Genomic DNA, 14,249 nt, shown 5'->3' on the forward strand with positions numbered 1-14,249 from the left:
TAGACGACCTTCAGCTTTACATTCCTTCGCCTAGACGACTGAAGCCTCATCGCCCCTACGATTTCCAGCAGCATTCCTCCGATTCTCTCTTTTCTTTTCTCTCTATTTTCTCTGCATCAAAGAAAAGAAAAGTTTAGACATTCGAAGTCTACAATTAGCAGAAGTGCCAAATTCTAATCTCAGCCATCAAAGTGTAAGGTCGAGATCTCTCATCACACGGATTGTGCTTTCAACACATTTTTTTTGTGTTTGTGTGAATAAACAAGGTGGTATCCGGTATTCGTATAGGACTTGAGCTTTGTCAAACCCAAAGATCAAGTGCAGTCTGTTATTCCAGCCCATATTTCTCTTATCAAGCCCAACACATACTTCTATTTTTTTTTTTTTTTAAATGTTTCTATTTTTAATCATTTTAGACTTCTATCCGTTTCAGTCACTAATAGACACTGATAGACTTCTATCAATCTCTATCAATTATAGTTCTATCATTGATAGAGACTGATAGAATTCTATCAGTGTCTATCAATGTTTTATTTTTTCTATTTTTGTAAATAGTTTGACATTTTGTCTATCAGTAAACATTTTCCAAAAAATTAGGTGAATTTTAAAAATATGAACGTACACAATAATACAAATGAGCAAACTTTGTGGTTAGAATAAGTAATGTATATTTTAAGGGTGTGTTTGGCGCGCAAATCTGGAATGTTAAGCTTTAGGTTAAGCTATGAGGTTTAGATAGCCTGAGTTTAACAAAATTGGAACATGGGTTTAGGAAGCCTAGGAATGAAGTGTAGATTTATAAATCTTGAGTTTGTGAAATATTTTATTATATTTAATCAGTAGTTGGATTTTATATTAGCTTAAATTTTTCATCTTAATTATTTTAATATAGTTAAGTGTAAATAACCTAAAAAAAATAGGAGAATATATATTTTTTAATTTTGAAATAGATATTTGACTAAAATTATAATTTTATTTAATTTCTTGTTTTAATAATTTGATATTTTGATTTTTCTAGGTTTTGAAATAAAATCTTATATAGACTTTTGTCACTTTAACTAATTTAAATTAGGATTTTTTACCCATATAGTTTAAATAAATATACTTAATTATACAATTGCAGTCTAATAGGCTATTATTTTACACAAAAATCTAGTCCAATTTACTTTTTAGCTTTCCTTACGATTCAACTTTTATTAAAAACGTGTCTATATAATAATAATAATAATAATACAAAAAGAAGCATATAAGGGATGTTTCTTATAGTGATCGATTTACAACTAGGAAAATAGAAGAAAATAAATGAAATCTCCTAAAATAAAGGAAATATATAAACAAAAAAAAGGAGGGGAGACAATTAAAAAAGATAATCTAACAAATAATAATAATTAAAAAGAAAAACTTTAAATGAAAAAAGAATTAAAAGAAAGAGAAAGTGTATTTTAAAAAATAGTATTGTAATTAAACAAAGGATCTATTTAGAATGACTTAAAAAAAACTATTCTTTAAAAATTCATTTTTTGTTTAAACACTTTTGATTAAAAATAATTCCTTAAAATAAAAACACAAGTGTTTGGCAACTCTTTCTTAAAAGTATTTTTAAATACAAGTTAATAATAGTGTCTTTATTAATGTTTTCTAAAGTTGGCCGATGGTGGCCGATGTTTGACAAGAGCCAGTAGTCGGAAGTTCGTCGATGGGTCGTCGAAAGTGGCTACTAGAGATGGTCGGTGACGGTCGTTGGAGGTGGCGGTCAGAGTTTGTCGGTAGTGGTTGCTGAAGGTGTCGATCGAAGTTGGTCAATAGCGGCTGAAGTTTGGCTAGAGTCGATGACAAAAAGTTCGCCAGAAGCTGAGATCAAAGGTGGTCAGTGGCGATCGTCGGAGATGGTGGTTGGAGTTGGCCGGCAGTCGCTGTCTGAAAGTTGATCAACAAACTTCTTAAATTAAATTTACCCATGGAAAAGACTTCCTAAACCCTTATCCCAAATAAGGGTTAGACTTAGGATGTCTAACTAATCCCAATCCCAACCCTTTGAAACAAAAACCCCGTTTCAAACTAGTAATTTCTCATACAAAATAATTATTGTTATTTGAAAAATATATATATTAATTTTTATCCTAAACTTTGCTAGGGAAAAACAACATGGAATAAAACCTAGTGAAGGAAAAAGAATATATATTTCATATAATTTATACTTTCAAAAGAATATATTTGCTCCCATCATGAAAACATCACTTAAGATCTCTGAGTCGCCGCATTCCAACGTTGTGTACCAATTTTTCAAATGTTATGGTAGATAATGCTTTTATAAATAAGTCTACCAGGTTATCTTTCGAATAAATTTGTTGTACAATGATTTTGTCATTTTCTTCAAGATTATGGGTGTAGAAAAGTTTTGGTGAAATATGTTTTGTTCTATCTCTTTTAATATATCCTTCTTTGATTTCTGATATGTATGCTGTGTTGTCTTCGTATAATATCATTGGAAAAAATTTTCTAGAAGATAAACCACATATGCTGAGTCATTGATCTTATCCATACACATTCTCGGTTAGTCTCGTCAATTGTAAGAATTTAAGCATGATTTGAGGAAGCAGTTGTTATGGTTTGTTTCACTGACTGCCACGATATACCAGTTCCTCCATATGTGAATAGATAACTTGTTTGAGATCTAGTTTTATGTGGATCAGATAAATATCTAGAATCTGCAAAACCAACTAGATCAAATTTTGATTTATTTAAATAAAACAAACTCATATCGATCGTTCCTCGGAGATATTATATGCTTAACTCCGCTCCAATGTCTTTTTGTTGGAGAACTATATCTTGCTAATAAATTTACTGAAAATGCAATATCTAGTCTTGTATCATTAGCTAGATACATAAGTGCAACAATTGCACTAAAATATGGTATTTCAGAACCAAGAAGTTCTTCACTATCTTCTCGAGGTCGAAAGATATTTTTCTTTATATCCAATGAATGGACTTCCATTGGAATATTTAATGGATGTACTTTGTCCATATAAAATCTTTTCAAAATTTTTCCTGTATAAGTTGATTATGAATAAATATTTCATCTGTTAAATGCTCAATTTCCAAACCAAGGCAAATTTTTATTTTTCCAAGATATTTCATCTCAAATTTTTTCTTAAGATATTCTATTGTCTTTGAAAGCTCATCAGGAGTTCCAATTATATGTCATCAACATATACAGTTATAATAGCAAATCTTGATTGTGATTTCTTTATAAAAATACACGGACATATTAGATTATTTTGATATCCTTCTTTCAATAAATATCCACTCAGACGATTGTACCACATCCATCCTAATTGTTTCAATCCATATAGTGATCTCTATAACTATATGAATACCATTCCCAGGAATTTGATGTATATGTTTCAGTTATCTTAAATCCTTCTAGGATTCTCATATAAATATTATTATCAAGAGATCCATATAAATATGTTGTGACTCCATCCATAAGATGCATATCCAAACTTTTATACACAGTCGAGTCAATTAAATATTTTAATGTAATTGCATCTACACCAGAGAACATGTCTCCTTAAAATCAATACCAGGTCTTTGTGAAAAACCTTGTGCAACTAGTCTTGCTTTATATCTTGTGACCTCATTATTTTAATTTCTTTTCCTCACAAATACCCATTTGTATCCCATAGGTTTAATACCTTCTGGTGTTTGGACTACTAGTCCAAAAACCTGATGGCTTGCAAGTGAGTTTAATTCCGCCTTGATTGCTTCTTTAAACAAAATTTAATTTATTAATTATAACAAAGAGGGAAAAATCAACATACATTTAGGACCTACTTTTAGCTAGGGAAACGACAGGAGCTCGTGCTGATAACGTGTTGTGAATTTGCGGGAAAAATGAGACACAACGAGATCACGAATATTAATAAATATATAAAAAAAATCAAATAAAATAATGATAAATAAATAAATAATAGGAAATAGGAAATTTCTTCAAAAATCTCCACAATCACCACTTTCTCCAAAATTGGTGGAGTTTCAACCAATATATATATATATCTCTACAAAATCCACAAATGACCAATTTTTTATAGGAAATTTTGGCAAGTAGGAAGTTGTACACTTGGACACTTGAATGACACAGCCAACACATGTGATAATGAGAAAATGACACTTGGCATTGGACACTACGCATGACATTAATAGACATCTATTCTTATTATATAATATTTATAATAGTATACAATTTTTACTTTATATTCAACTTTTTTTTTTATGTAATCTTTCAAATAATATTATCAGATAATAAAATAAAATCTTCGAAGACTTAAATTTAAACTGAATTCGAACTTGATAAAAAAAAAATTGTTGCATGTGATCAAAGACCTATATTTTAGTGATTAAAATTAGAAATATTATCGATATATAAGTGAAGAACAATATTTCTACGTGTGGAAGATATTTTGGGTAAAACCAATACAAAGCTAGCTATTGGAGACTTATGTCCAAAATGAAAAGCTTCTCATTATGAAAATATGTGGAGGTATATAAACTCTCTTACTCTGGCCCCTTTAGCAATCTATATTATCCTATATTTTTCTAATGATATATGTATCTCTTCTTTTATACGTAGACGTAACTAATAACTTGTATCAAAGTCATGCCACTGACTTAGATATGCTAGTAGAATTTTTGAGTTCTAAACAAATGAGTTGCGAATCCCAATAATCATTGGTGAAATCTATACTTTTTTTAGTATAACAATTGCAGGGATAGGAAATCGAACTTTCAAAATTTAGGAAAGAATGTCATGTTAATTATCGTTGAGTTAAGTTCACTTTAACTAGTGAAGATGAGTAATTGCCTCTAAGTTTGAAACTTATAATATAATACAAATTTAATACTATAAGGAAAATTTTAGAAATAATTAAAAGGAAGAAACAACTCTGTTGTTATCTTTTTGAAACTATATTAATTTCACGGGCGCATACAGTAAAAGTTATAACACATTTTTAAGTTCAAAGTGAACTTTTGTAAGTGTGAAATTATGCCCTATTTAGTAATCATTTGGTTTCTTTTGTTTTTTAAAATTAAGCTTATAAACATTTCTTCCATCTCTAAATTTCTTCGTTTCTTATTTATTTTTTACTAATAGTTTAAAAAACCAAGCCAACTAAACAAACCTTTTAAAAACTTATTTTTTCTTTTAAATTATGGTAAGAAATTAAGAGAAAATAAACTTAATTTTCAAAAACTAAAAAATAAAAAACGAAATAGTTATCGAATGAGGTCTTAGGTGCAAAACCACGTGGTACAATTTTATTCAACCACGTTTATATTTATTTTTTTATATTTTTTAAATGCATGTGTCCCATTTTCCAAAGGTTGGAGATTTAGTTTTATTTCGTTATCTACACCATCTTCTTCTTCCTATTTTCGGTGGGTAGGTTATAAGTATATATATGGCAAAGACATTTTAAGAAATCAAAGACGTTATTTCAACTTTTTTGTAATTGTAGATATGATAATCACATAACAAGTCATTTGTCATGTTTGCAAAAAAAAAAAAAACAAAATCTAGAGACACGTGCATTTTTTTTATTATTATTAAAGTTGCAACTGCCTCTATATGTATATATATTCGTTATAGAAGAAGAAGAAAAACAGAGCAAAGCGAGATATTTAGAAAAATCTAAAACTCAATGAAACAGATGGAAATTGGTAGGATTTTTTTTATAAAAATATTAATCCATTATCCAATGAAATTGTACCACGTGGCTAGATGGCAAAAGATGATTGCAACCCATACTGTACTAAGTTTTTCCTCTTTTTGTAATACTTTCAAATTTACAATATAAATTACAGTACCTTTTAGGTTTAAATTGCAAACTAATAACCAAAGTGAGTATTCAAAAATTAACCTTGACTTTCTTTTCTAGAGGTTAGAATTTTACTTTTTCATTCTATAGTAGTTGTACTTAAAAAAATGTCACAAAATTTTACTCTTTATTCGAAATACTCTCTAAAGATTAATACATCTTAATAGATTTTATATATGTAATAGAGATGTTCGTGGGTTGGATTGCGTTGGGTTGAGACTTACCTTATCATCTTATTAGACTTTATTATATGTAGTAGGGATCTTATCAGACCTTATCATAAAACTTTTTAGACTCGTCCCAATTATTCGGATTGTAAATTTCTTCAAACCAAATAACCCTTATTAAAAAAATGAACTCAACCCGACCCAAACCATGAAATATTTGGATTAGGTTGGTTCGGGTTAGTCGAGTCATTTATTTAGAATTTTGTTATGAAAAGAAGCAAAATGTATATTCGTAAAAATATAATTAAATTATTTTCATATATTGAATTAAGATTAACAACTCAATTTCAATTTATATTAGAGTCGTTGAAGAATAAATTATTAAAAAAAATATTAAAACCAAATAATATTAAAATAAGCATATGTATAAATATTTGTATTATAAGTAACAAAAAAAAAAGTTTTAAAGTTAATAATATGTTCGGGTTAGTTGGGTTAGTTGAGTTATACCAGATGAACCATGAACTACCCAAATTCATATAATTTTCATTTATTTGAACCCAACCCAATTCAAATGAGTTGATAACTCAACACAAACCACACGGATTGGGCGTGGTTGATCCATTTTTTGGATCGTGCTTTTTGAACACCCCTAGGGAGTGTTTGTTTTAAGAGTTGGGATTGGGATGAGATAAACATCCTAAGTCCAACCCTTGTCTGGGACAAAGTTTAGGAAATCAGGCTTCATGCAGGCTCTCTCATGGGGTTTGAATAGTAAACCCATGAGTTATACTCTTTTATTTTTTTCTTCTAATTTAATTTAGGAAGTTCTTCAACCAACTTCTGAACACCATTCCTCGTGGTTGCTGGCTAACTCTAACCACCACCTCCGACGCCCGCCATCGGCCACCTTCGCTTTCAACTTCCAGTGACCTTGCCAACGAGCTTTCGGTCACTAACTCTGGCCAAACTTCGATCGCTACCTTCGACAATCGCTGCTAACCAACTCCAACCGTCGTTGGCCACCTCGGGTAGCCACTTTCGGTGGCCCTACTGACGGACTTCCGACCACCGACTCTACTCAAACTTTGGCCGCCACAGACTAATTTTGAAAAAAATTAATAAAAACACTTTTAGTATATAACAAAATAAACAAACTTGTATATAAAAATACCTTTAAGAAAGAGTTGTAAGCACATATGTGTTTTTATTTTAAGGAACTTTTTTTTAGTTAAAAGTGTTTAAATAAAAATGAATTTTTGAAAAACAATTTTTTCTAAGTCATTCCAAATAGGGCCTTAGTTTAGTTATAATAATATTTCTTAAAATACACTCTCTTTTTCTTCTAACTTTTTTTCAATTGGAGTTTTTTTCTTTTTAATTATTATTATTTGTTAGATTATATTTTTTTAATTCTTTTTCTCTTCTTTGTTTATATGCTTCCTTTATTTTAGATGATTGCATTTATTTTCTTATATTTCTCCCAGCTATAAATTGATCACTACAAGAAACATCCCTTATATCTTCTTTTCATATTCTTACTATTATTATTATATAAACACGTTTTTATAAAAATTAAATAGTAAGGAGGGTTAAAAAGTAAATTGAACTATATTTTTTATGTAAAATTGTAGCCCATTAGATATCAATTGTATAATTAAGTATATTTATTTAAGCTATATGTATAGAAAATCCTAATTTAAATTAGTTAAAGTGACTGAAATCTATATAACATTTTATTTTAAAACTTAATAAAATCAAAATATGAAATTATTAAAACAATAAATTGAATAAAATTATAATTTTAGTCAAATCTCTATTTCAAAATTAAGGAAAAAAAAACAAATATTTTTCTAAATTTTGAGATTATTGAAACTTAACATACCAAAATAATTAACATGACAAATTTAAACTAATACAATAACTGATTAAATATAAGAAAATATTTCACAAAATTTATAAATCTACATATCATTTCCAAGCTTCTTAAACTTGCAATCATATTCTTAAATTGAAACTTCTAAAACTTGTAATCCAAACATAGTTTTGTTAAACCCAGGATATCTAAATGTTCCGACCTAAACCCAAGCTTAATATTTTCAGACTTATATTCCAAACATGCACACCAAACGTCTCTAATATGTAGAGGTAAAATCTGTTTTTTTTTTTTTTTTTCATTCTTACAAATATATATATATATATATATATATATATATATATATATATATATTGGTCACATCAATTTTTTTTTTTATATATATATATATTTGTGTGGGTGAGTGGGTGAAAGAATATTTCTCATTTTTATATGCCAAAAAGGTAACCCTCTCATTTAAAGTTTTTTTCTGACTGGACCTTCCAATTTCCATGATTGAGAAATGGTTCAATAAAGAAAAAGGTCCCTCCCATGTACGATAATTACAACCCCTACTTAATTTGTATTCTTTTAATTTTCTTATAACTAAATTTGTTTATTTATTCAAATATAACATAACAAAGTGACTAAAAAAAAACCAATAATTTAAACCCATTTCATTACATTAGCTACTTATTTCTGAAGATTTCCTTTCCAATATTTATGATGCAATAATTTAAAAAGAGATTTCTGGATTAGAGAACAAAAAATTGCATATTCAACTTATAAATGTAACTAAGAAGTTATTGGTCATGAAAACAGATAAAACTACAAATAGAATTAACAAAGAACTATGTTTAATCAAGATACTTTATTTATTCTTCTCCTACAAGTAGAGTGAGAATTGAATTTGTTACCTCCTAGTCAAATGGAATCAATATGTAATCTTAATTATACTCAAATGAACAAATCATCTTTGTTTGTTTATTTAATGTTGTGATGCTTCAAAATAAATTAAAAAAAATTGAAAAATAAAGGTCTCATTTGATAAATGTAATTTTGAAATGTATGTTTGGATTCATCTAATTTTTTATATATCTTTTTAAAGAGAGTAAGAGTGTACAAAGGAGGACAAAAAACCGATCAAACCAATGTTGGTCGATTGGTTTAAAGGTTGTTACAATTGAATAAGCTTTTTACTATGCAAAATCAATCGATCGATCAGTTGGAATATGTTGCGAAATCGACAATTAAAAAACACAAAAAAAGGAATGTAGAGATAGAGAAGATCGACACACAGATATACGTGGTTCACTAACAGTGTATTAGCTACGTCCACGGGCAGAGGGAGAATAATATTATATAAGAAAATGTTTTTAGAAATTACATCAAAACAGCGTCTCTAGGGTTAGAGAGTTTATATAGCACACTTGTTGTTCGAAACGCCAACAAACAGATTTAAGACCTTTCAACAAAATATAAAAAAAATGAGAAAGTCGAACTAACATATATGCCAATTTTTTTTCTTTTAAATGCATAGATGTAGTGACGAAAAAAAGTCATGTCAAGGATGTGTAGTTATATCTCATTAATGCCCAAAACAATGACCAATAAACAAATTTGAATTTATTAAACAAATAACTATTTTTATTCTCTCTCTTTCTCTCTCTCTCGAGCTACCTCATTTTTTCTCTTTCTTCATTCCACCAAGTTTCTTCTTCTCCCTTGTTGCTTCCTTGTTTTCTTCTTAATTTCCATTGTTTTATTTACTTCATCCATTTTTTCTTATTTCCATTTTCATGTCTTTTTATCTGTTTCTCACTTTCTCTCTATCTTCGCTCTTTTTCATTTTCTTGTTTGTTCTCCTTTCTTCGCTTGTTTTTTCAATTTATCGAAAATACGAAATCAAAGCGCCTACTTTATTTGTATGGTCGATTTATTGTCATTCTCAACTATTCTAAGATCAACAAAAATAGATCGAGAAAAACTGACGTTGATCAACGGATGCACACCCCTATTTTTATTTTTCTATGCAAGAGAAGTGAGAGAATGTACAAAAATGGATGATATGTACTTTTTTACTTAAGAAAAACATGATGAAATGCTATTTTGGTACATCTCAAGTATGATCAAATGAAATGCTAACACGTGACGTTTTCATTTCTTAATAAAAATAATTTTTTTTTTTATGATGGAAAAATAGAGAGAAGTTAAGCTTAAACCGGATCTAATCATTGCCCTTCTACTTGGAAAGCAACACAAGCATAGAAATGAAGAAAAGGAAAGAAACTGGAAAGGAAGATGCTTTGTCTCACTCCACAATTTTAGTATTTATCACTCCCAAACAAACCTTCTTTTCCCAGTTTCCAACCCGCCAAAAACACTCTCATTTCTCCATTTCCGCCATTAAACCCGACCTCTATCTTCTTCCCTTCATTCAATTCCAACCCACTTTTTGGGGGATTTTCAGTTCTGTTCCAGATCCCTCTGAATTTGTTTTCATCTTCTTCCCCAAAACGTGAGAGACGTAGGGCCAAATTTTGGCGATGGATGTGTCTTCTACTTTTCCCATACCGGAGCTGCCAGCCTCCGTAGCTTTTTGCCACTAAAACGGTGAACCCACAACCTCCATGGCTACCACAAACACCAATGTTGTCGGCGGCGACGACGATCACGTCTTGGCCACCGCTCAACAGATCGTCAAGAGCCTCAATACCCCTAAAGAGGTTCGTGAGGATATGCTCCTGATTCTCTCCAGTTTTGATAATCGTCTTTCCAGTATTGGTAGTATGATCAACCGTGACGACTCTAAGACCAAGAACGATAGGTTGGACGCCGCTGAGAAGGTGATTCTCCGATGGGACCCTAATTTCGATGTGTCTAGACGGTCGGTTAATTGGGAGGATTGGCAGGACGAGGCGGCTGAATATTTATCAGCGGTGGATGATATACTCCAGTTAGTGGATGAGCTTTCGATTGGGTCCGAATCAACCGACATTGTAGATCGAGCGGAAAACGCGATCCAAATGGCTATGTGTCGGCTTGAGAGCGAATTTCGCCATATCCTGATCCAGAGTACAGTCCCTCTCGACGCCGAGCGGCTTTATGGCTCGATCCGAAGAGTTCACCTCTCATTTGCTTCCCATTACAGTGAAATTGACGACGAATTCGAGAGTTTCAGTGAGGAAAGTCGCAGTTCTGGGCGATTCCATGAGCGAGGTGCGACAATTGGAGAAGATTCTTGGGTCGATTTGATCCATCCCGATGCGGCTGTTGATCTTTCGGAGATTGCGGACCGTATGATTCGCTCTGGATATGAAAAGGAGTGTGTTCAAGTCTACAGCACCGTTCGTCGTGATGCTTTGGATGAGTGTTTGATGATTCTTGGCGTCGAACGGCTCAGCATTGAGGAGGTTCAGAAAAGTGACTGGAAATTCTTGGACGAGAAGATGAAGAAATGGATTCAGGCCGTCAAAATTACAGTCCGGTTGATTTTGGAAGGTGAGAAGAGGCTTTGTGATCAGATTTTCAATGGCGCCAGTGAATCAAAGGAGATCTGTTTTAATGAAACAGCAAAAGGGTGTGTAATGCAGCTGTTGAATTTTGGTGAGGCAGTGGCTATTGGAAAGAGGTCACCGGAGAAGCTGTTCCGAATCTTGGATATGTACGATGCTTTGGCCAGTGTTTTGCCCGACTTGGAAGCCATGGTTTCTGATGAGTTTCTGATCCATGAAGCACATGGAGTTTTGTCTGGACTGGGAGAAGCAGCCACAGGGACATTTGTCGAGTTTGAGAATGCCATTGAAAACGAAAATTCGAAGAAAGCAATGCAAAATGCTGAGATTCACCCACTTATTCGATATGTAATGAATTATGTTAGATTGCTGGTTGATTACAGTAAGACAATTAACTCTCTTTTAGAAGATGACGAAGTACAAGACATGCCAAATGAGAGGCATAACGACGATAATTTGCAGTTGGAAAGTACGTCGCCTTTAGCTCGTAGATTATTAATGTTGTTATCATCTTTGGAGTCCAATCTTATGGAAAAGTCCAAGCTGTACGAGGATATTGCTATGCAGTACATATTTCTAATGAACAATATATTGTACATAGTGAAAAAAGTGAAAGATTCTGAGCTTGCCCAGCTACTTGGCGATAACTGGCTTCGCAGGCATAGCGGCCAAATTCGCCAATATGAAACGAGTTACCTAAGAGCTTCTTGGAGCAAAGTTTTGTCTTGCTTAAAGGATGAAGGTATTAGTGGGAGCACAAGCAATGCCTCCAAGGTAGCTTTGAAGGAAAAGTTCAAGAATTTCAATGCAGGTTTTGAGGAAATCTGCAGGGTTCAAACAGCTTGGAAGGTATCAGATGCTCAACTGCGTGATGAGCTGATAATATCTGTTTCGGAGAAAGTGATTCCAGCATATCGCTCCTTCTTAGGAAGGTTTAGAAATCAATTAGAGAGCGGAAGGCATTCCGGGAAGTACATAAAGTACACGTCGGATGATTTAGAGAACTCTCTATCAAATTTGTTTGAAGGATCACCTGCTATATCACATCACTTGCGAAGAAATGGTACTTGAACTGAAAGAAATCCAAACCTGAAACTGTTTGAAGGTGAGCTATTGATCTTTTTTACTTTCTTCTTTTTTGCTAATGTTATAGACTCATGATATTGTGAAGCTTATGATCTTACTTTTGTTCATACAATGTATAATACATTACCAATGTTGTATACGATAGATTGTGCATCTTAATTTGAGGTCAAGTAATGTTGTAGACATAGCACCAACCCTGCAAGAGTCATATATGTAAAGCTGTTAACTGCAAATAATGCAATACTTTTGTTGTCATTTTTCTAAAGGGAGCATCTCGGCCCCGAAATTGGCTGAAAATTTCAATGTTCTTCATTGCAGTCGATTGGGTCGTTGCATTATCTTATGATCATGGCTTTGCTACAAGATTCCTACAATGTAGCGAGCATGTACTAGAACTTAGATTCAACCATCAGATTGTCGTTTCTTCTTCATTAGAGAAGCAGTAAAATGCTTACAGGAGCTAAATCTAAACAAGCTGATTTTTGCATACATTATAGAAAAGATAGAAAGTTATTTTGTTTGGGTGAGCATCAAATTGTCTCCTCAGTTTTTTAGATGTTGCTTAAAATGTAGAGTTCCTTCCTTATCGCTTGTGGCGGGCCTCTGATTTTCACCCAACAACTATCAAAATTCCCCACTCCCATTAAGTTTGAGGAACAAGTGAGTGCATTCAGTTACACACAGCTAGCTAGCTAACAAGGCAATTCAGTTGGTCAGATGAAGCATCAACAGCTCAATTATTATTCAATGACAGCTTTTCTAGTCCCATCATTTGATTTTGGAAGGCCAATTACCTAGAGATTCTTTCAATGTTCCTCTCATAACTCTTGACCTGGATTGATAATGGTAGAGGTGTGCATCGGTCGGTCGACGTCAGTCTTAGAATGGTTGAGAATGTCGATTGACCGATCATACTGCTCCTTTCCGTTTTACGATGAACTAAATAAAATGAAGAAAGAAGAGAGAAGAAAATGAAAAATAATGAAGGCAGAGAAAAAACAATGGAAAATGAAAAGAAAAAGGAAATGAAGCAAAAATAGAGAAGGAGATAAATGGTGAAATGAAAAAAATGAGATAGGTTTGGTGAGATAGGAGAGAGATGGGGAAAAGGAGAGAAGAGAGAATTAAATTGATTGTTTTATAAGTTGAAAGTGGTTTTTGGGGTATTAGTTTTGAGAATTATTGAGACTAGTCAACAAAAATTAGTGGTACAACGAGATAGTTGTTTCAATTAGGAAAAAAAATTATTATTTTAAATGACAAAATTCTAAAAAATATTTATAAATAATAGTAAAATATCGTAATCTATCTACGATGAATCGCGATAGATTACTATCTGTGTCTATTATGATACAAATAGATATAGATAGTAGTTTATCACCATCTATCGTAGTATATCGCATATAGACAGTAAAATTTTGCTATGCTTATAAATATTTTGATTCATTTTTTTATAATTGAAAAAAAAAATAATAGATTTTAAATTCAAGATGAATAAAAAATTATTTCTTCAAAAGATAAATAATTACTAAAAACTATCTAGATTTTTCAGTTCAATTATGTTATAATTGAATATTAGTTGAACTTTTTTGTCGCTACTAAATTTATTGAATTGACAATATAGTTTTAAAAATGTGTTGTAATTTTAATTCTGTTCAAAAACATTTTTTTTAAAAAAAAAAAAAAAAAAAAACAAGTACATGAAATTGAGTAGTTTTAATTTAAAGAAACTAAAAGTTAATTAATTTTT

At 31.4% G+C, this 14,249-nt stretch overlaps 1 protein-coding gene across 2 annotated transcripts; it reads left to right on the top strand.

Moving 5' to 3' along the window:
* The first annotated feature begins 10,146 nt into the window (after positions 1 to 10,146).
* Positions 10,147 to 13,265, top strand: LOC150029834 (exocyst complex component EXO70B1-like). 2 transcript variants are annotated; one of them, XM_090310328.1, is made up of 2 exons: positions 10,147 to 12,518; positions 12,818 to 13,265. In XM_090310328.1, exon 1 carries the CDS (start codon positions 10,529 to 10,531, stop codon positions 12,482 to 12,484), a length of 1,956 nt encoding a protein of 651 aa, XP_090166454.1. In that variant the 5' UTR covers positions 10,147 to 10,528; the 3' UTR covers positions 12,485 to 12,518; positions 12,818 to 13,265. The 2 variants fall into 2 exon arrangements, with proteins under 2 accessions (XP_090166454.1, XP_090166455.1); XM_090310329.1 differs by having other exon boundaries at positions 10,195 to 12,518; positions 13,073 to 13,265.
* Positions 13,266 to 14,249: the final 984 nt, after the last annotated feature.

Source organism: Benincasa hispida, unplaced genomic scaffold, assembly GCF_027475165.1.
Source record: "Benincasa hispida cultivar pf3 unplaced genomic scaffold, pf3_genome.v1.1 HicScf892, whole genome shotgun sequence".
In the NCBI taxonomy this organism is placed as follows: Eukaryota; Viridiplantae; Streptophyta; class Magnoliopsida; order Cucurbitales; family Cucurbitaceae; genus Benincasa; species Benincasa hispida.